Consider the following 24,184-nt stretch of genomic DNA (forward strand, 5'->3'; position numbering starts at 1 on the left):
TTTTTTTTTTTTTACCAATAGTTTATTCAAGTCTATGTGCTCCAGTGTAAATACAAGTTCTACAACAATATCTTGTTTCAATCCATCATAGTCCTGTCAACTTCACGATAGTGGAAGCAATCATTATCAGCAATGAATAAAAGGTACTCATATGTGTAGAACCAAGCTTGCCCGGCACCCTTGGTTTAAATACAATAACAGCTTTTTATTTTGTCATACAGTATTTACGTACTCTAAAACTTATTTTCCTGAAAAAAATACTGATTCACAGTACAGTTTGCAGATCCTTTTGATATCTGAACACAATGCAATATTACTACACAGCAAGTGACAACTGTAGAGGATGGGTCATTGAGGTGGATTCTGACAAGACAAGGGATCCCAAACTGATATTGATCTGTTTTACTACAGCCAGGATGATAGGAATTTGTCTTTTGTTATCTCAAGTATGTTTTCTGAGGGCCTTCTAATTTCCAGTTTAATAATTCATGCCACCAACAGCTACAACAGTTGAAATGCTTGTTTCAAATAACCAGCCTGAGAAAACAATACAACATCAGCCATCAACATCAAACAGTCAAGGCTGTTTTAGAAGATTACCCTGTTTAAGAGCACAGTGACTGTGAAATCCATCGTGCATGTCCTGTTTCTGGGTAATGATGAATTCAGGATTCATCTGACCAAGGTAGCGGTTTGAAAGCACTGAGGACGGGTGGCATCCCATGGTTGAGTCCTGACTTCTGCAAGAAGAACTACAGGATTTTTAACAATAGACATCTTTATTCACTGCGTGATATGCATACCATGTGCATGATATATGGTGTATAAAGCAAAAAAAAAGGCTGCTGAGGGATTCAGGTTGACCACATGCACTTTGACTGCCGTGACAATGCAGCATTCGGGAGTCCCGATGGCAATGTGTTTTTCCTCTTTGTATGTTTGCATAAGCATACTGAATGCTACATATAAAAAAGGTAAACCTTTCCTTTCTCTCTCTGGGTTTACTTTGGGTAGACTAACCACACTAAGGAAAGGTAAGAGGTGGGTCTACATGGAAGACTCCAGGAGGAGCTCTCGGTTCAGTGATTCCAACAGGGAATCTACAGAAAACTGGAGCTTTAACATCCTTCGGTGACGAAGTACTTAAAGCACAGCTGTCATAACATGAAAATCAAAAGGTTCTCATTTAATACAAGCATCAAAATAAATTAAAAAGCAAGGCAGAAAAGTAAAAAATAAATAATACAAAAACAATAAATAAAAATAAATATAAATAAATAAAACATGCCACCAGGGCCTGCTTCTTTTGTCCATAAAGATGCATTCAGAACTTTGGAGGTAACACACAACAATTGAAAAATGAGTATTAATGCTAAGACCTGATTCTGACAGAAGACGATATCTATAATGTTAGTCTGTAACACTGTGAGCTTCCACCTTCGACACTGATATTCCTGTAATCTACTAGGCCACAGATTAAATCTCTGAAATTTTACAGTAAATGCAAAGCACCTTTTTTTCCCCAGTCTCCTGTTCCCGCGTGACAATAGTGCACCTGGAAGTGCACCACGGTGTTCACTCACAACCTCACGCTACACCCCTCCTCCAGGTACAGCAGCACTTTAAACAGTTACACAGACACACAGCAGAGAGCAAGGACAGCGTGATTCAAAGACGCAGGAAGTGACTGCTGGTGGAACAATAGTAACGATGACACAAGCAGCACAATCGCGATGACACGGAGCCCCAGCACGAGCCAGGGAAAAGCACAAGCTGATACAGAGTGTGAACATTCCGCTGAGTGCGACACACAAGACCGTGTCAGTGAAGCAAAACTGCGAGGTCTACCTGTAGAAAACATTCCCTCATTCCACCCTGGGTGCAGAGTGGGTGGTCTCATTTCACAAAAAAAAAACAATCACAGTAATAAATAAAGCTTTACATTCATGAAGCTGCTCAAACTTGCTCTATATAGAGACCCTTGAACAGTCAGGTGAAGATGAAGAAACAGGTTAAAGCTCAAAGAAATAAGACTGTGCAGTCTTTAGCCCCTCTGTGAAACAATACAGCTCTCCAGCCAGCTCTCTTCAAATGGTGGCCAGGTCTGCAGAAGCTGAAGCCGTCCTCGGCATGGACCACTTGCACACTGAGGAAGGGGGTGTTGGAAGAGGGATTGGAAAGACGGGTTTCACTTAGAAGCACAAATAAATACATAAATACATAAATAAATAAATAAATAGATAAATAAATACAATCAAAAGGAACAATTGTTCCTGCATGTGATCACAACAGTAGATAAGTTTCCAGCTTCATTACAGTGGACGTTTTCAGCAGTTTAAAGATTCAAGGTATGGTCCGTTAGTGTGTACGTCCATGAAGTATTATACATGTACTGGTCCCCTCTCCTCCCCATGTATGGGGTGGACTAGCTGGGTGTCTGGAGGGGAACAGGGTTTGTTCACAGGGGCTGGGAAAACACTGATCTATGACCAAAAGCCAGGCCGGAGCCGGTAGGGCGAGTCTTTTGGCACGCTGGGCTCCGGCCTGCAGAGGGGCAGTGTCTCGTCCCTGCGCTGGCCCTCATCACGCTCGTCCAGCAGGCTCCCACAGTTCCGTGGGGAACAGGACGTGGGGGGGTTCATGGGCGTGGGGGGCACCGCCGCGTCCCCTCCGAACTCTAAGGTGGGAGGCGTCTCTGTGCTGGAGGTGTGAGCGGGGGACTCCCGGCTGCCGTGCCCGCTCCCTCGGCCCCGGGCCCCAGGGGAGTCGCCCCAGTACGCCCCCTCTCGGCGGCCCCGGGGGGAGGGGCGGGGCCGGGCCAGGAAGTCCAGGGTCTTCGGTCGCTCCGGAGGGCAGCGGCGGCGAGGGGTGGGAGGGAACACCACGTTCGGGTCGGGCAAGCGGGGGACCTCGGCAGTATCGTCTTTCGGGCCCTTCGGGCTTACTGCTAGAGGGTGGAGAGAGAAATGAGTGAACTAACAGCAGCGTGCTGTAGAATCTGCATTGCAGAGAACACAGAAGGAACCACAGAATCAAGACATAAAAATGGAGAAGGCAATCCGAGGCATTAACAGGAATATCTATATAAAAACATTGTGTACTTTTGCTGAACAATACCCTGAAAAATGAATTTGCAAATTGTACTTGTAAAATGTATTTCAACATCTTTGCATCACCAAACATCACAGTGGAAACAACAGCCAAGCTTGCCAGAGGCTCGGTGAAAATGAGCTAGCTAGGGGTATGAAATGACATGCTGTCAGCTTACAAAATTATTTCCTATATTGATTTTGACAGTTCAACATGTCAATGCATGTGTTCATTGTCATTAATTTTGTGTAAACGATGAGCAGAACTTAGATCTTTATCACATCAAAATACATATTATCCTATTCTTCTTTTCCAGTGTAACCACTTGAACCACCAAGCATTGCCAGGGAGTCATTCAACAGTTGTAATTCCAACTGATTGCTTTGGCCTGACGACCTGAAAAATTATTACTATTAATGACTACGACGTAAAAAATTGTTGCTTTATTATGAACTTGGGATCTTTTGTTTTGTGTTGATTCAGGCAGCACTGAATCTTTACGTCACTGGCACTTTACAGCATGCAAGATTTGCTCTCCCCTAAAAACAGTTTATAAAACAGCAGCCTGATTTTAAAAACAATTTCAAATGTACACTGGCAGCACATTCACCTTTAACTCAACATAACCAGAGAATAACAGTGAACAGTGAAGATGGACAGGGCTCACAGGCTGGACGGCACTAACCTGTAGTTTCAGCCCCCTTGACTGGCAGAGGGTGCAGGTTGCTCGGGGGGCACCCCCTCTTAATGGCTCCGTCCGAGGGGGTCCGGTGCAGGCTGCGGGAGGCGCTGGGGGCGGACGGGATGTGCGTGGGGGTGAGAGACTGCCGGGGGTGGCGCTTGAAGCTCTCCAGGTGGGTGTTGACAAGGGGGTTGAGCGGAGGGGGCGGCTGCGGGGGGGCCTGGGGGGAGGCGGGCCGGTAGACGAGGAGCTCCTCGCTGTCGGAGCGCAGCAGGGAGCGTGTGGAGTTGCAGTCGGACACGGAGGAGAGCGACAGCAGGGTGAGGGAGGAGGGGAACACCCTTTCGGGCAGGGGGGCCGGGGGCCGCAGGGGGCTCTCCCGGCGGAACAGCTTGCGCGTGGGGGGGCTGGTGCTGCGACGCTGGCCGCCGGACCGCTGGAAGAAGCCCTCCCAGCGCGGCCTGGCGCTCTCCTCCGGCCGGCCCAGGCCCAGCAGGTCGAACCCCAGCCCCACGGCGGCCAGCAGGGCCCCGCAGCCCAGGAGGACCAGCTCCGACCGGCGCCTCCCGCTCGGGCTCCGCCGCGAGCAGCTGGGGGGCGTGTCCGGGGGGTGCCCCGTGGCGCTCTGCTCCCCGCTGCTGCCCTCTCCACTGTTCCCTTCTCTGTGGAAGGGGATGCACAGGTACGACTGGCTGGGGGACTCCATAGGCTCCGTGGTGTAGCAACTGTCTTCGTTCTCTGCAAGAAACACATTTTGTGATTTTATTAATTCACTTTGCAGACCTGCATACATCATTTATATTTTCATATTTACCCATTTATATACAGCAGCCGACACGTATAACTGTATTCAACTGATGTAATATGAAAACAGAGTCTTGTCTAGTATACCGGCCCAAAACACTGTCAGATGAGCAAAATGCCCCACTCACTATAGCATATTTCATTCAGCCCCTTTTAGCATATTACATTACATTACATTATTGTCATTTAGCAAACATTCTTATACAGAGCGACTTGCATAGCTTACAGTTTTTACATTTTTTACTCCTTTATACAGCTAGATATTTACTGAGGCAATTCTGGGTTAAATACCTTGCCCAAGGGTACAACTGTTGTGCCCCAGCAGGGAACTTAACAAGCAACGTTTTGGTTACAAGCCCTGCCTCTTACCACTATGCCTCACTGCTGCCACAGCATATGCTCAGTTCACTGGCTGCCAAGGTGTGTGTAAGTTGTGTGTGTTGAGTGTGTGTATGTGCATATATGTATGTGTTGTGTGTTGCACTCTGCAGGGGGACTGCTAGCTCTCACCCATCTCCGCCAGGCTGGGCACTCCTGGAACCGCAGGGCTGTGTCGGGGTGACCGTCGCAGGTTGGGGGCACTGGAAGACCTCTGTCTGTTCCCCTCCAACAGGGCCTTCGTGCTGCTGTGTAACAGAAGATGCACACAGAAATGTCGGCATTAACAACAGACACACAGGAGCTTAACACATCACACTTAAGATGTGTTACATTAGTCCTCACTAGCTGTAACTGATTGTCCCCCCCCTTCCTCACCTTGTATCAGTGCTGTGCTGATCCTGGGAACAGTGTGACCCTGACCCCCAGGCACGGCCCTTCCTCCGGGGACCCTTCCTCTCCTCCTCCTCATCCTGCTGGAAGGCTGCGTTCCGGCCCCAGGCCTTCCCTCCTTCTCCTGGAGTAACTGCAGGGGACCAATGCAATAAGATCACTCAGGTATTATATATAATAATAACAATAATTTATTGTATGTATATAGCACCTTTCAAAGATCTGAAACTTCACAGTGAAGGAGGAGTGGCTCTTTTCAGCCACCACCAATGTGTGACACCTGTCTGGGTGATACATGGTAGCCATTTTGAGACAGAATGCTTAAAATACATTAAATGGGGTAGAGGGGGAGAGATTTATTTGATCTGTGTTCTATTTTATCCCTTTTAGGCAGTTAAACAGAAGGATGATTAGATGAAATGACTGCTAAGCAGGACACAGGAAAAGCGCCAACTGTTTACATCAGGTGCCATGGGATGTTTGAGGACATGAGCATCTCCTATAGCACGGTTTCCCTGTTACTGGGAGTCAGTGAGTGGGATGCTGCTTTTCTGTTTGGTCGAGAGGGAAAGGCTATTCCCTACTGACCCACTAACACCAATTCCAACAGCAACCTGGATTTCCTGGAAGGTCTCCCATACAAGCACCAACCAAGCCCAACCAAGGCACTCAGAATGGGTGCAGTGATATACAGCGAGTACTCACGCTGTATCGCCCTCAGACGGGGCAGCAGAGGGGGGCTGGTCGGGGGGCTGGAGCTGCTGCCCATCAGACTCCGACGCCGGTCCAGGGTGGGCGACGCCTGCACGGTGATCTTGTGCTGGAAATCTGGAGTCAGCACAACCACAAACCCCACAGAGAACCACAAGACCATCCTCATTAATACATTGAATGGAATGTAATTATAAATAACAGGATAATGGCAACCCTAGATAATGTGCATGGTCAAGCAGGTTGTGCAAAACCTTTGAACATTACAACTGAAATATAGAAGACTTCTACAGACGCTGAATTTCATTCAGGGGTGTATATAGTGTGTATTTGGGATGTTGTGATTACTCAAATTGTTGCCCAACAATCCTTAATGATCACTATCAGCAGTGTACAGCTGGTATACAGTCAGTGGGGGGAAAATGGTAGTTAACCACCAGTAAATTCACATCCGGGGTCACAAACAAATGAGTTTGTTAGGGACGAGGGAAATCTGCATGTCAGTCTTGGCTTCAAATTAGACAACATACAATTACGCTGCTAACAGAGGTTTGCATGAAGGAGGAGGTCCACAACAGGCAGTGTTTTGGCACGAAAACAAAAGACTCTCACACCTACGGTCACTTTTCACCTCAAAAGCCTCAAGCGCATCAGAATGAAAAGCCCTTACTATTTCAGAGTATATCAAGTACTCAATCAATTACTACTGTTAAAGAAACTGTGGTTGGAAACAGTGAACCAGATACACTCTTTTATTGCCTTCATTCAGTTTCATTTAAAAAATGAATGATGTATCTATTTGATTGACCGATAGCACTAATTTGTAGCCTACGTATTTTTCGAAGGTTGACGTATTTGCTTCTCTGTCTACATATACATACATCACCAGTCAAAAGTTTGGACACACCTACTCATAGAAGGGTTTTTCTTTATTTTTACTATTTTCCACATTTCAGAATAATAGTAAAGACATCAAAACTTTGAAATAACACAGATGGAATTATGTAATGACCAAAAAAGTGTTGAACAAATCAAAAATGTCATATTTTAGATTCCTAAAAGTATCCAAAAAATATTTTTTTAAATTAACATTTTTTGGAAAGAAACTCATACATAGGCATCAACTTTACTATGTATATTGGTCGAAGAAACAAATTTCAAGCATTTAAGTGGAAGTCTTTCGATCAAAATGTGTTTGAATGCATATTTCCCATTATCTTAAACAGGTGTGTCTAGACTTTTGACTGGTACTGTACATACACAGGTTTGCTGCATGCACCCCAGCTCTGCTCGTATGAGCACAGTCCTCTCTGTACCTGAGGGCAGACTGATGCGGTTCCCGTCCTTCAGCTTCAGGCGGCTGCGGCGGAACTTGCCCTGCCGGCTCTCCACGCGCGGCTTCTCCTGGTACAGCTGGTGGATGATGACGTTGAGCTCGCGCTCCAGGATGTGGATCTCGCGCTCGGCCAGCTCCTGCTCCCGCCTCCGCAGCGCCTCCTCCTGGCACTTCTGCTGCAGCGCGGCCCGGCTCAGCTCCTCCTCCCACGAGCGCAGCTCCTTTTCAGTCGGCGGGTAACAGATTGAGGGCCCGGCGTGGGGTTTCACAGCAGACCGGAGGTGCAGAGAGAGCATGGGGGAGAGAGGTTCAAGGTTAGGTGCAGGACTGAACCCTCACTTTGCTGCCAGAATCACAAACTAGTTAACGCTTTTGGAAAAGAATGGATCTATTCCAACTGGCAGAGGGTCTCACCTTCTCCTTGGCCCTCAGAAAGAATATGGGGGAGAGGTTCAAGGTGACATGCAGGACTGAACCCTCATTTTGGTGTCAGAATCACAGACTATTTCATGCTTTGGAAGAGAATGGATCTATTCCAGCTGGCAGGGGCTCCCACCTTCTCCTTGGCTCTCAGCTGGTCGAACATCTCCTGGACCTCCAGCTTCCAGTCATCCTGCAGCGAATGGAATGACTCAGCTGGCATCTCGAAGAATCCCGACTCCTCTATGGCCGTCAGCTGGTCCAGTATGCTGGTGAAGGGAGGGCGAGCGTGGGGGTCCGGGTTCCAGCAATCTGCAGGCGAGAGAGCGCGATAAGACAGATTGCATGGGGCTGTGAGCTAGAGGATTTCTCCAGAGGGAGCTTAAGGGAAATTAAACTAATTAGAGTGCCTGCAATTTCAGCTCTGAATGTGGGTTCGTACAAATCTGTTGCTGGCCACAAAGGATGTTATTTTCATGGAGCAGTAGACAGGAAGACTAATTAACTTTCTATAATTCTATATCTATATCACACAAAATATGGGGAAAACAAACGCAACACAAAAACATACTCCAGTTTTGCTGGCTGAAAGCTTGTACAGAGATGGAATCATTCTGGCTCGGTGTATGTGAGCGTGTGCAGCGAGGCTGCATTGATGAGGGGCGGCAGGGGGCAGGAGCTCTTCTGTTCTTACCTTCCATAAGGCGGGCAAAGGGTTCGGGACAGGTGGATGGGATGGGCAGCGCCAGCTTGTTCATGGCCACCCCGTACGCCACCGCGAGCCCGTCGATCCCACGAAACGGCACTTCACCTGTCAGCAGCTCCCACAGCAGCACCCCATAACTGAGGGAGAGCAGAAGGAGAGAGAGAGAAAGAGAGAGGAGGAGAAAAAGGAGCACGGATGGGTAAGGGAATGGGGAAGGTGAGAAGAGGGGAGGACGGCAAAAGGAAAGAAGAAACAAAAATACTGCTGAAAAGCTGTAGCACAGTCTGTGTTTAAGATTCTTTAATAAGCCTTACATTTGAAGAGCGACCAAAGGAGACACACAAGCACCAAGAACAAACAGCTAGTGGTGAACATTCAGTTGAATAGAAGAGAAATGGTCAGCGCTGTGACGATGAACACAGAGACAGGACTGCTGCTTCAGCAATATCACCAGTTTCTAACCAGAAGATGATCCTAATAGGTGTATGTAAATAAATCACCTGTGAAAGAGGCACTCATTATACTCCTTTCTGACGAACAGAACAGTGACTTCTGCTACTTGAAATGAAGCTCTGTACTAAAAGCTCTGTAAACCCCAGCCTCAGGTTTCTCTGAAAAAAGTCTGGTAACTGTAGCTTGGATTTAGTGTTAATTTGATACTCTGCAAGAAGGCCTTGAGGAGTTCCAACCAACACTGCCCCCCCCCCCCCCCAATGCCTCTTAAGTAACATTGCACGGTCACCTCTTCAGGGTGGTTACAGGGGAGCTCAACTGCTTACACTCCACTGAGCATCAGAGCAGATTAGATCTGAGAGGGTGAGTCTGGTCAGGATAATGAGCGCAGGTGCCCAGATCAATCACTACAACATTCCTCTAAATTCTCCACATTTGGAGAATGTGGAGGATTTAAAGGAATTCTTACTCACAAAAAACAGTAGTTTTGCAGCTACTAAGAGTACAGAGAGACCCTCCAGTTCCATTCTGTTTTAAATGATAGGTTTGTATCAACAACTGGAAGGCCAGCACTCAGTTACCACAGGCAAAGCGGAGTGTGGCTTTCACACATCTACAGGCCACGTTTGTGGCACGCCGCAAAGCAACATCCATCTAAGGCCCAGACACGCTGTGCTCCGCCGAAGCAGCCGCTTCCTGATTGGCCTCCCCGCTCTCCGCTGCCCACCTCCACACGTCGCTGCCCTTGGAGAAGGTGGAGGAGCGGATGACCTCGGGAGCCATCCAGGCATAGGTGCCAGCGGCGCTCATCTTGGTGGTGCGGTGCCACTCGCGCGCCAGGCCGAAGTCTGTGATCTTCAGGGTCTTATTGCTCAAGTCCTCCTTCTCCACCTTCTCTAGGATCAGGACTGCGGCGGACACGGCGGATGGGATCCGGGTGACGGAGGAGAGGGGGGGGGGGGCAGTTAAATTGGGAGTTGGGGGGGCAGGGAGTGTTGGGTTTCGAGGCAAGACAGGGGTATGAAGTGGGGTGGGAGGGTAAGGAAGTGAGAAGGTCACGGTAATATTGGTTATGGTAGGTTTGGTGGAGACGTACAGTGGATATGGGCGAAGACAGGAAGTAATATGGGTGAAAGAAAGAGAGGGGTACGTTATTGCCCAGAAAAAAGTGAAATTAAGAAATAATAGTGACATTAAAAATTGGCAGAGCAACAATAGCAAAAACAGTAACGAGTGATGAAATTACAAAAAGTGAAGTGAGAACATGGATGGAGGGAGAGATGAAATGGGGATGGAGGGAGCACAAAATGAGATACGGGAGAGGAGTGGAAAGAATGGAGGGACAGAAAGCAGAAGAGAGGGGAAAAAAGACAGGATATCCCAATTAATTATTTTAAAGCTGTTTTATCCCACTCCACAGGAACAGGAACATTTTCAAGGTTTTATTAGATTTAAAAATTATTCACTGTGCTCAGCTCTTTTACACTTGTTTCATATACACCATCACACTGAATACTACAGCTAACTGACTCCAGTTCATGAAATAACAGGTAAAACAGCCACAGGTCATCTCATTTCACTGTGTCATTATAAGACAGTCAGGGTACATTTTTTCCTTAGTTAATTCCCATGATATATAAATCTCTTAAATAACAGCATGTTTACCCCAAGTCTTTGCCTTGATATTAGAGGATGCAGCCAACCTTAGCATTAACAGACTAGAGAGAGATCTATTACAGACCTATTATAAAAGATAAAATCTATTACATGATCTTTTACAGCATACAACAGTGTCAGAAAATCCACGCCAGTCATATTTTACCCATTTACCCCCTTTAAAAAAGTTTCCTCCCATATATGTATTATCAAATGGTAACACTGCCAGCAGATGTAACACTCTAAATGAACTTAATTATTATCACTCCATTTAACACATTGATGAAATGATACAGCTGGTGATTGTAACACGGTTGCCCTCCCCAGGCCAGGAGCAGGAGGCAGGCTGGGAGCCTCGGCTTGGCACGGCTGCTGGCTGAACCCCGCCTGCTCGCTGTGCGAACATCACACGTGACCCGCTGAGTCAATGGTGCTCTCTGCTGGTTTCTGCCTCACAGAGGGCCGGACGGCGGCTTGTAAACCGGAGCCTGTGAGGCAGAGCGGCGCTGCACAAAGGCACACAGCCTGTTACAACCTCCCCACACAGGGCCACGTGCCCCTCTGACCCCATCCTCATGTGTTCATCGCGTTTCCCCCGAACAACACCGATAACGCCAGACATTTTACTTAGGGGTTTACTGAGATATCTTACTTGAGCCAAGAGGAACACACATGCGTTTCAGAAAAGTTGCATGAGTGTTGCCCCGATGGCTTACCAGTTTCACAGAGAATTTACGCTTTCTGTGAGTGTTGGGGCAGTTCTATATCACAGTGTGCTTCGGTACTTCTACAGTTAATCTACAGTTCTCTTAGCAGCAGCTCTGCTGACCCGCTCACACTGTACTGTTATTACAGGAAATATGCGGGTACAGACAGCAAAGAATGTGAGCAATGCAGCTAAAGGTGGGTTGGGTTCAGGATGGTAACCAAAGGAGGTCTGCATTCCTGTCTATCAAATGTAGTAAACAACATGAACCTGCATGTGATTTTTTTATATTCGTGGATCATCTGTGCATTGTGGAAGTTTAGTCCCTCCTTTCCAGATACAGCTCCATCAGGGCACCGTATCATCTCAGTTCTGCACAACTCGTGTTCATTAAACGTGACAACATCTTCCTTCGTAATGGAACACAGCAACCCACAAACCGCTCCATATCATTCAAAATGCCATTGGCAATCCCTTCGAGAATCTATCCAACCTTTCCAGAGCACTTGCTTGCTGAAATGTGCCATATCACTGCTGGGTTTGCCTCGTGTCTCTCTCTGTGCCCGAGGAAGGCCTACAGGTCGGCGAAGGTGAGCAGCAGCTTTCAGGTCTGTGGTCAGTCCCATTCCATCAGTGCAGCCACAGGCCATTAACAGGCCATCTTCACTTGCAAGCTTTGAGCAAACAGCGTTTACAGTCACAGACCAAATTCTCAATGACCAATCAACAACAAAAGCACACTCGCACGCGCATGCACGCACACACACACATACATATACTGCCTGTAAGACGGCCTGTCAGAGAACTGTGCTCGCTATTTGGCAAAATCCAGAAATAAACAGAAGGCATGTAATGACTGACTTTATTCATAGGAGAAGCGAAACGTTTCTACTTCCACCTACCAATCTCCATTTCACGCAGCTCTTTGTCGACGCAAGCCCTACAGTTGGGTACCATGACAACATCCTCCAGCTGGTCCCCCCGTCTCACACATTTCACCCTTTCCACTCTGAACGCTCGGCGCGCTCCGTCTTCCCCAGGACCGCAGCCAGCACCGCTGCCCCGCTCCCGCCGCCCCGCTCCCGCCTTTCAGCTGCACAGCAGGCCTGCGTGGAGGGCCAGCACAATGCCAGGCCATCTGTTGCAGCGCTTCCCATTGGAGGGGCGTGTCCGAGGGGTGTGGCAGAAGCATCGAGGGGCCCCAGATTTACTGGGGCTGCGATTATGATGGTAAACAACCGCTTCCAGGGGGTTATAATCCCCCATCAACAACGGTCGGTACACAAAGAGAAAGGGAAAGAGAGGGGAGGCGAGAGACTGACCTATAATAAACTTAAACCGATCCGTGCAGATTTCAGCGGCTCCAGAACGGTTTCCTCCAGTTCTGATGGGCATTGGTGGACAGTACTCATAACCTGCCCCAAACCTACTGGTCCTTGAAGGTAAGACGATCATGTCATCATATTACTCATCTGATCAATAACTAAGCCATGAGCTATGAAGCATGGGGTCATACTAACACAACAATCTCGAAGGTGCAACAATAAAAATGCCATCGCTTAGATCCTGGTGGCCTCTTCACCTGCTCATTTTTTTTTGCATGTTTAACAGTTAACAAGTTAAACAGACAAAGGTGACACATACCAGTTCAGTCTCTTACACCAGCTTCGAAAGACTCATTTCATGACCACCTACAAATTAGCAACCCCTTTCATCTACATTCCTCAAATCTCACTTGACATCTCTCAAAGCAGGTCATCTGGTCTGACCAGAAAGGCAGAAAGAACTAAGCATCCTCACAGGGCAAAGAGACCGCTGCCGCTGCTACAGTAACAACCAGCGGCCTGGCGTGGATGCTTGGTTATGGGTTAAAGCCAGGGAGTGGGCGTGGGGGGGGTTTGGGGGTGATGCAATTTTCAAATTTGTTTCGCTTGTGTGGTCTTGGCGCCTGTGAGAGGGAGCCACTGCTCTGCAAGGGATTCCAGACCAGTGACGCAGGAAAATGAGGATTGTATCAGAGGAGAACAGAGCTGGGCTGATGGTGTGCAGTTACACAGGAGCTTAGAATGGGCAGGCGATTTGCTGTCAGTGTCTCTCAGCCAGGCTGGTTAAAGTGACTGCTTTAACACCATGACCCAGACACAAACTTCCCTTTGGGGACGGGGCAGAATGAGGCCCCACACGATCAGTGATATAACAGGCTGACGAATGGGAGATCACACACAGCCACCTGCGTGCAGCTGCAGACATTAATCAGAAGGAGCCACAATAAAGACCAATAACAGACATGGGTGTGTCCCATATCAAGTCTAATCTCTAATGTGAATGTGCTTATTGTCTAGTCTCTATGATATGCATTTGTCTATACACTTATTTGAGTTCTGACAGACATCACATGGAGAAATCCTGGCCCCAAACCTATTAACCTATTCTAACCAATCATGATACATAACTCATAGCCTCAAGAAACTGACTCAACAGCAAGCAAACATCTTTGACGTTTTCCATGCAGATCTGTGATGTATTTTTAAACAACCACAAAACTCACCAGAGGAATGTGAAAACCCTGGGGAAAAGTATTTTACACATCAATCTGTACACGTACAGATAAGCATGGGCAGCTTTCATAATCTACAGTAGAGGTGAGGTCTCAATGGTCAATAGCTGTCACTAGTGATGAGAGGTGCTGAAAGACAGTGCTTTGGGAGCCTACCACATGCTTCTGGGATCCCCTGTGTTTACGTGTGTGAGAGAGAGGCGTGGCTGAGGCTCTACCCCCACCAGGGAGGGGACGCCAACAGGATACTGGCTAATCACCAAAGAGCAGCCAATTAAAGGCAAGGACCCGACATAATGAGCCTGACATGGCCAATGGAGTGCAAGGGCCTGAGCTAATCACCCTGGAGCGTCCAACTGAACATGAACGCCTGACCACAAGGTAAATCCCCAGTAATAGGCTTGGGGTTTAAGAGATCCAGCAGGGCAAACCTACTGCAAAATACAGGATTACCACCCCCCCTCCAACCACCACCACCCCCCTTCACACAACTTGCCAAAATTCACTGTTTGGTTACACGGCAGCTTGCATCAGTTTAAAAATAGCACCAGAAGAAAAGTAAAAAAAAAAAAAACATAAAAAAAAAAATCACAACAAAAGCCTGTACCTTCACAACTTAAATATGAACAATTTAAAAATGTATGTTATTTTGTGCAAGTTTACAAAATGTGCCTTTGGATTTGGAGTGAGATTTTCTTACATACAACTGGGGGAAGTGAAATCTTGAGTTTGAGTAGGTGGTGATAATTTTTACTCATGCCATTGATATCATCATAGCAACAGCACTTACCAACAACAAGCATGTTATTTATAAAAAGTCAGAGAAGATCACACACTGCAGCAGGAGTGTGAAGAACTACAACAACTACAGTATGCTTACAAGAAAAAGGAGACAAAGAAGTGAATGGGACAAGGAAGATGATTTAAGAAGACACACTAACACAGAGAAGGATCAGGAGCCTGAGGGAGCTATTTCACAGAACAGGACTTTTTTAGTTAGCGGCCAATCCCTCCCCTGATCCACATCCCACTTACACAAGTATGGCAAAACTCCTGCAAAGCATGTTCTAATCTTGACCAGACTGTGGTTTCCTTTGTGGTTGTCCACACTTTTCAAGGTTTTTGCATATGATAAATCAATTTAACCTAGGCTCAATTTCTGCTTCCCTGGAACACGTTTTATGCTTTGCATTGAAAATCTTTAATTTTCCTATACCTTCCTGTACTACTCGCAATCTATGCTTACAGTGAACTCCTGCACTGTTTCTCCTCTTCCCTGTCACATTTTCTATCCTATGGCAGCGTAGCATAATGGTAAGGAGCAGAACTCGTAACCGAAAGCTTGTCAGGTTGATTCCCTACTGGGGCACTGCTGCTGTACCCTCGCGCAAGGTACTTAACCCACAATTGCCTCAGTAAATATCCAGCTGCATCAATGGGTAACATGTAAAAACCTATGTTGCAACCTATGCAAGCGGCTCTGGATAAGAGAATCTGTTAAATGCCAATAATGCAATGTAATGTAGTCAAAAGGATTTGTTTGAACTACATTATCAAGTGAAAAGCAGGCTTGAGGGGAAAGGCGGGCAGGTTAGGCAGAGGGGGAACAACGGAGCCCTTACTGTTGCTGGACTTGAGGTCCCGGTGGATGATGGGAACGATGGCCTGGCAGTGGAGGTAGTGCATGGCGCGGGCGATCTGCACGGCCCAGTCCACCAGCGTGTGCGGCGGGATGCGCTTGCCGGAGAGGGCGCGGTTGAGCGAGCCGCCGCGGGCGTACTCCATCACCAGGCAGAGGTTGGGCTCCTGTAGGCACACGCCCAGCAGAGCCATGATGTTGGGGTGGCGCAGCATGGCGAACAGCTTGGCCTCCTGCCGCACGCTCTCCAGGGTCTGGCCCACGTCCTCGTCCGGGTCGCGCCGCGCCGCCTTCACCGCCACCTCCGTGCCCCGCCAGAGCGCCCGGTACACCTTCCCGAAGCCCCCCACGCCGATGATCTCCTCGAGAGCCAGCTCCGAGAAGTCAATCTCCAGCACTGCAGGGACAAGGGAGAGGAGAGGAGAGGAAAGAGGCGCAATCCTGAATTAGAGTTTTACAAATGGGAGCATCCAGGAGGACAGAACCCAAGGTGCCTATTGAACGAAATGGTAGAGGCAACACTGACCCAAAACACTTACACTTCACACATTTATTAATCCATTCACATATCCCAAAGCCTAGCTCCGGGTATTCAGTTCCTGCTTTCTACACAGTACCAGCCGAAAGTTTGGACACACCTGATTAAGACAATTGGGAAACCTGCATTCAAAGACATTTTGATCTAAAGACTTCTGCTTAAATGCTTGAAATTTGTTTCTTAGACAAATATAAATAGTGAACCTGATGCCTACGTATGATTTTCTTTCCAAAAAATGTTAATTTAGAAAAATATTTTTGGACACTTTAAAGAATCTAAAAGATAAGATAAATCTGGCCCGTTTAAATGCTTGTTTGGTTATTGCATAGTTCCATTTGTGTTATTTCATAGTTTTGATTCCTTACTGTTATTCTAAAATGTGGAAAATAGTAAAAAAAGAGAAAAAATAGTAAGTATTAAGAAAACCCTATGAGTAGGTGTGTCCAAACTTTTGACTGGTATTACATTATGTGAGTTCACTTATGCACCTAATAGCGGGTATGAAACCGGGCCGTGGAGGTGTTGGGCTGTACAGACTGCTGCTTTGCATGGGGCTCAGCACACCAGAAATTGGCTGCGGTAAAATGGCAGCGTGTGAATCGCTCACAGTCGATCAAGCAGCCTCTCCTCGATAAATATTTCAAACGGGAGGTTGTCGGTAAAATCTAGGGCAGCAGCCTTAGAAAACATGGGGAAAAGATACATGCAATGAAAGCAAAAAATGTGGCACGGGGCATCCAGACCAAACACAAATTAGCCAGATGAGTGGCAGGCAGGCACGTCTCAGCGTTTGTTTCCAGGTGTGGGTTTGGGAAAGCCAGTGATTTTGGCCATTTGCTATGCAGAATTATAATGCACACACTGATGCACACAGACACACACAGACCCATTCCGTCTCAAATGCTCCCTCTCCCTTTCTGTACTTCAGCGAGTGCTTAACCGGGCAAATACATAAACACTGACTACTCAGAATTGCTTTGGATGCAGTTTAACAGCTGGCAAAATTATGAGCAATTAATCATGGATTGATTGGCAGAGCTGCACCTTTTAGGCCTTTTGTACTGAAAGTGAGAAAAAAATCATCCCCACTGAAAATTATTGCATGTTTTTGCTCTTTGCAGCATGGTTCTGTCAAGTGAACCCAGACGGCCCTTCGGTGGAAAAAAAATCACTATCATGGGACACAGCAACAGAGAAATTTTGTTGAGTAGATCAAGTTTTATTCATGTAGGCCATAAATCTGACCTGTTTCTTTCCTCTGTCTAAAACCGAAACTAATGACTATACATTTCTGCACCTTTTGCCCCATGAATAAATACATTCATTTATTTAAATAGATTTTTTATTTATATTTTCAGAAATGTGCTTTTACATCAGAAAAATGTTCATAAAAACATCCATGACTGTTCTTACTTCCCTAGGGTCAAATACCTTACTCTAGCATCCTCTTTATGCATGTCAGCTTCATAGGAACACTGGCTTATCCTCTGACAGTGTTGGACCACTATCTCTGACTAAGAGATGATTATTCAATTTCATTATGGCATTTTTTAAGTCATAAAACAGGAGACATGAACATTAGGAACATCAACATCATCACTGGAGAGGCAACACTTTGTTAAAATGTGCCAGGGAAAAGAACATGGTAATACATACTCTAAAACCACAGCTGAATGACATGTATCAAATAATTCACTGGATCATCATATGACTATTTGCTAGTTGCGATTTGCGCAATTCAAAGTCAGAAACATATGAGATAAACAGCAGCGTCAGCCATGATTACAGGCAGACATGAGCCTTGTTATCACACTCATCAGCTCATTCAGCTCCCACTGCAATACACTGGCACTTAATCCAATTCAGCCTATCAACACTGAGCAACTGTCTTAAGTACTACTGTTCTGAGGCTGCCTTGGAAATATAGCCTCATTTACCCTCACACTTTACCATGTGCACTTGAATGTAGCTATGCTATAATCCTGCTTCCATTTACAGCCAGGGTTGAAAGCTGGCAGCTCCAGGTCCAGCCTGGTACTTGATGTGGCTGGGGTACTATGTTTGGTCTAAGTAGGTGTGTTTATAGAACCGATGAAGGAGGAGCTAGCGTGGCACACCACCACACAAATAATGCCATCCCCCACAAACAACCAACTAAAAATTATTGTAAACATTGAATGTGTCCAGCCAGATGGAGACATTGTTTGCTGTGCAGGAGAAGCAGAGAGAGCTTACATTCTGTTTTATTCACACTTGGATCTTTTCTGTGCTCTTAGTTAGTTAGCTGCAAGTGAACTGAAATGGCAAAACTTGGAAAGAAAACTACTGATTCATTACATACTACTGAACATTACATACCAAATGATGCAGGAGGATATTCCCCCTTGAGTGGGACTGTTTTTCATCATTGCTATTTAGCTAGCTGCCTGCCAGTGATCAGGTGCAGACGCTGATCTTTAGCTGACGTCCTTAGCTTGCTAGCGCAAGCTTGCACTGGTTGCTATGTATTTAGCTGTGTGACATAGGGAGAATGAGATTGACATTTCATGTTTTTCTGGAGCAAAATGCACCTCAAGATGACATAATGGAGATGTGGCATCTTTTTTCATTAGACCACTATCCACTGTGGCACGGAGCTACAGTTCAGTATGATGGATGGAGAAAAGGCCAGTGACATCTTGATTCTGGTTCATGTTCACACAAGTGTGGAGGCTGACAGATTGAGGTTATGCCACAATGTTCTACAACTCCTTTGATCCCAAGCCTTAGTCTCTCCACTTGATGAATTTTACTTCTGTTTCATTGTAAACCTAATTTTGTCCCAACAAAATGTGCACAGCAATACATAGCCCCCCGTAAGAAGTGTCCATGCCATTTCCTCTTTAAAAAACCCCACAGTGATAACAAGCAGATTGACATAGCCTTTGGGTCATGCAAATGTAGAAGAGAAGATATCCACATTGGTTTAGTATCAGGACTGATGTGCACATCAAAGAAGCTTAAAATGTGTTATGGCAAATGGCTGAAATTGAGAGCATAATCCATGATTATACAAACAGAAATTGGAGAACAGGAAAATGAGACTCTTTCATTTAAATTAACAGAGGACACACATATTATTGAGTCTGTAATCTTGTGCATGGATTCACAATGCACAGCTGCGTTATGCTCAGCATTTATGGTCTTGGTTTTATGCTGTTCTCAAAGTGCACCTGTTATAAACAACTGGAACTACTGTCACTGTCCCACTCTGCTCAATGCCAGATTATTTAACCCCAAAGTGTGATCTGCTTCTCCCCAAATACCTGAAGAATCCCAGCAGAATAATTAGACTCACCTGGGACCTGGTAAAGGTCATCCAAAACTGTGACAATAATCATGAGCAACCCCAAAAAATCACCCTGGTATGACTGTGACCACTACCATTGTATACAGAACTATTTTGACTCAAATAACACTGTCTTTCCAGGGTAAAATGACTGGAGTTTCTAGCTCATATTTGAGATGTATCTCAACGATGGACAGTGACAGAATTATTAAACTTCTGCCCAACCTAATGCACAGTGGGAGAATTTTTCTAAAAACTAAATTTTTAGAAACAGGCTTCTGAAATAGTAGAGGATACAACAGAAAATTTGGTTAGGATTGCTTACTGTGTAAATTATGAATGTAAAACAATGGACCTTACTTCCAAGCAGAAACTACACAGTATTCCAATGACAATTCAGCAGACTATAGGCACTGATAATGTAAGTATCAGAACAAACAAGAAGAACATGCTGATGGACACATTCTTCCTACTTTACAGATTTAGCTAACACAAACTATTCAAAAATTTCCACTGACAAGTGGAAGAAGTGTCAAGAGGCATTTCAAAATTGTACTTAAATATGACTGTGAATGTTGACCCTCACCCTCATCCGTGACAGTACACTGGTTACTCTAACATAACTCATGCACAACATGGGGATGCCTGTTTATTTTACTGATAATTGTATGCCCCTATTAGACAGACAATCATTCATTCCCATTTGCATGTGATGACTTACTCAGGAGGAAAGAACATACAGAAGCAATGTTTGAATTGTGTGATTTGTTTGCATTGTTCGAGGTGATTTCTCTTTATTGTATAAATGTGACTGACAGTTCTGGCATCAACCCATTGCTCATCAAAAGCATCACAGCCTAGATTCATTAAAGCATATTCATAAGTCATTTCAATCCCATTGGGTTTGGACACTTTTTTAAGAATCCACATGTTCCCTCCACACTGACTTCATTTCAGGACATGTATCCTAAGGACATGTATCCTAAGAATAACACTGCAGATATTATACTTGCAGCCATGTGCCTGCATTACATAAATGAAGGCCACATAAACTGACTAACTTTCGGGTAGACCAAAAAATCTAAACATATCAATATGTGACTAGGTACTAGGTACTAACTGGGGCACATTTATGGGCTGTGCGCACGTTTCAGATGTGTTTCTAGTGAGGTTTATAAATACAGTGGAAAAGAGACGCATAGACCATAGCATTAAATTAACAAAGGAACTTCACACTTTACATTCATGGTGTCAGTCAAAAAAAAAAAAAAAAAAAAAAAACCACTAAATCTGCTAACTGTATAATTGGCTTGAATATGCAGATCTCCAGATAAGACCATCTAATCATCAACGATTCTGTCTTGGCCGAATGCCCGAATGCTGCCTTTGGAAAAGAAAACAAGTGTTGCTTTTTGATCAAAATTAACTGAGGACAACGAAATATTGAAAGGATGCGGTCATTTCTCTTGTAATACAGCTAGTTTGGTATGCCCAAGAGTAAAGTCTGAGGTTCACTGTTGTTCTGCACACAAAGGCTGCGAACATAGCTGGAGGCTGCACAAAGCTCCATATATCTATCGGTAAGAACAAAAACTGTGCAAGTTTGGCAATGGCCACGTCAATAAATTTTCCCGTTATACGGATGACAAAGGACATCCCAGTTTTCTGCACGGTTCCTTCACAGTCTGATTGAATCGATTGGCTTACTGCTTGCCATATGAAGCATATCCATGCATTCCCCAGTTCTACAACCGTGGCGGAGGGTTAGTACTTGCGATATGACATCAAACGTGTATAGGGATAGCGAGAAAGTGCAAGTGATTGTGGCAAGAGGTGAATAAGGCGGGGTTGGTGGTCACAGAAATAGGCTTTACGGCCTTGTTTAATAAAAAGGACCCTGAGCATTTAAGATATGGTGGCTAACTATATGTCTGGCCGTATAAAACAATGCAATGGCAAGGGATCGCTTGTGACAAAGATGTGTAGGGAAAATGCCAGGTTATGACAGAAAGCCAATAACACTGTAATTAGCTAGCCACATAGCTAGTTAGCTAATGTAGTGGTGACTGTGCATTGTGACATACAGCAAACAGCATTGCAACACAAGGGAAACAGTGGACAGATAACGATCTAGCCAGCTAGCTAGCATTGCTACTTACATTGCAATGAGGGTACCGAGTAGTCTGCGTAATCCTCCACTCCCTTGTCCCGTATCTTCTCAGAGATGCCATTCCCAATGCTAACGTAATTGCTCGGGAAAATGCCAACACGATCCTCTATCATTCCCGTCCACCAACCCTCATCACCCGAGACGAGGGAATCCTTGGACAGGACCTCCACTCGGTCCCCCTTCCGCAGGCTAAGCTCGTCCTCTGCACTGGCATCGTAGTCGAAGACAGCCGTCCAATACCCCGAGACGGCTTGTCCTGAAGCCGGGGCGGCTGCAGTGCCATTCTCGGGTGTCTGTGGGACTGGCCAACAGACAGCCTCCCTTTCTGCATTCGGCGGCTGGGTAACACACCCGGTGGCTCTCGGAGTATTATTAAAAGGGGGTTTGAAGGCATCCATTGAAGCGATCCATAGGGGCAGCCTGGATCACCCTGGCGGCTCACACACACCTGGCGCGGAACCCGAGGGTCGGAGGACCCTGGTAACACCGTTTCAGCTGCCACGATGGGGATAACAGTACCTAAGGTTGTAGCACAGCCATTGAGAACGGTGTCACTGAATTGCCGCTTTCATGTTTTACTCCTCGCCGGACACGCCTCAGGGGTACACGGGATAGAAATCCCGTCAGTAATAACTGCAGGATTGCCGTTTTACCCTGTCCTGTTTCCATCCACAATTCAAAACCCTCACACGCGAACCCACCCCTTTGGCATTGTAAGTGGCTGAATGCGTCCACAAATCACCCCACCCTCGCGATCTGATAGGAGTGTCCCCGCATCATTCACACTCGCGTTTTACCTTGATCTCAGACCTGGTAGACTCATCCCTTATTGGCCCACTTCGTCAGGTCGCTTAGCTGTGTTTGGTTAGCGAGGGATGTCAAGCAAAGGCATGCGCTCACCTTTCGCCAGCAATGGCATCGTTATGGCAATATTTGAACGGCATGCATTTTAGGGGTACAAATCTATTGATGTTTGTAGGTCCTATGAGCAATTCTCTTCAGATTTCATTGCTTTCTGGAGTTCATTAGCCCTACTGACTCAGTGCTTTCAGCACACAAATGTCAGCATTGCAAAGATGACCTATGGATCTTCCCTTTGCCTATATACACGGGACTATTTTATCTAAATGTAATGTGTCTTGTATAACTGATCAGACAATGGCTGGTTGGTTTTGAAGTTCACCGCCATCTTCGGAACAGAGTGCATGGGAAATAAAAATATATTGGTCTACGTACCTCATTGAAATGCATTTTAAGGGCAAACTATATTGAATTCATCTATTTATTGTGCTGTTGTGGTGGAGGCAGTAATCACTCTCACGTGACGCTCACTTTATGGTATCTTTCCGTCACTCGGTGCAAAAGATGGTATCCATTATGGGTCTGGACCCATTGTTTAAGAAACAGTGATTAAAGTAGATAATCTTTTAATCAGCTTTTTTCCACAAATAATTTAATGACAACTTAAAACGGCAATGAAGCCACGTGGCCCTACGATATGTTTCAAGCGTAATGCTGCGACATAGTGAAAATGCCTGTATCATTATAGCATCGCCGTCCTGCTAAAACACAACCTTGCAACAATGTAACATGGAGAATAATTAGCCACTGTAAAAGGTGAAACTGAAATGTACTAAATGAAAGGCGAAATGGCCACCACTTTTCTAAAAATACACGTTACTTGACTCTCTTATTGCGGTAGAATACGCAGGTCATTGGACCAGATCACTGGTCACGGACATACACTGTATACTATGTCGAAACACTAAGAATATGCATTGATATTTTTTCACAAAACGTGTGTTTTCACAAAATTTTAGTCAGGTAACATATATCAGAGGAGATATGTGCTTTTGATCTATGGATCAAACCAAAGGTAATTTAATGCAGATAGAAAAGTGTTCAGCTTTTTTACAATATGCTTATTTTTTCATAGTGTATGAATATGGCAGCCTACCTGGCTAGAGACCAACTCGCTTAAAGTCTCATTCATAAGTCACTCATACACTGAAATAGCATAACACTGTGATGAAGCACTATTAAAATATTCAACATGAATCTGTATTGATTTTATTCAAATATTTTTCTTTATTTTTATTGGCAAAAAGTCAAAAATAAATAAATTGACATAACTGAAACAAATGAAGGTTCATATCATGCAGAATTCCCTGAAATAAAAAGAACATCTTCCATTGTGAAGAGTAAAAAACAAACAAATGAAAAAAACAAATAAATGAATGAATAATCCAGCTATTTTAAGTGACATTAATGGAGGATAGGTTGTGGTGTGTGATAACTGTGTGCCAGTCACATGTTTGTAACCCAGATATGAGGTAAGACTAGTGTGGTAAAATAAAGAAAAAGATTGGGTTTTATCCTGTTTTGTTCAGCTCAAAAGACCAGAAATTGGCAATTTTACCAGTAGTTCCCCCTTACAATTAGACTGCATTTCATCTTTGAGGATTCTGTCAAGTATTCTCTGAGAGAATGCACCTTCGGTAAACCTCACACAAGAAACCACACAATCTCCACATGCAATCTGGAGTTGATTAAATACATTTTTCAGCTCTCTCCTGTGACATCAGAAGCTCCAAATAACAGTAAAGTCCTGCCTTTT

General features: G+C 45.4%; 1 protein-coding gene across 1 annotated transcript; it reads right to left on the reverse strand.

The window, feature by feature from the left end:
* Positions 1–2,399: 2,399 nt before the first annotated feature.
* On the reverse strand, positions 2,400–22,231 carry map3k9 (mitogen-activated protein kinase kinase kinase 9). Its single transcript, XM_036541756.1, has 11 exons — positions 21,557–22,231; positions 15,515–15,928; positions 9,701–9,881; positions 8,509–8,657; positions 7,951–8,126; positions 7,375–7,615; positions 6,053–6,175; positions 5,333–5,480; positions 5,087–5,202; positions 3,776–4,510; positions 2,400–2,947 (listed from the first exon to the last, which is right to left on the reverse strand). Exons 1-11 carry the CDS (start codon positions 21,963–21,965, stop codon positions 2,484–2,486), a joined length of 3,156 nt encoding a protein of 1,051 aa, XP_036397649.1. The 5' UTR covers positions 21,966–22,231; the 3' UTR covers positions 2,400–2,483.
* Positions 22,232–24,184: the final 1,953 nt, after the last annotated feature.

Source organism: Megalops cyprinoides, chromosome 12, assembly GCF_013368585.1.
Source record: "Megalops cyprinoides isolate fMegCyp1 chromosome 12, fMegCyp1.pri, whole genome shotgun sequence".
Lineage (NCBI taxonomy): Eukaryota > Metazoa > Chordata > Actinopteri > Elopiformes > Megalopidae > Megalops > Megalops cyprinoides.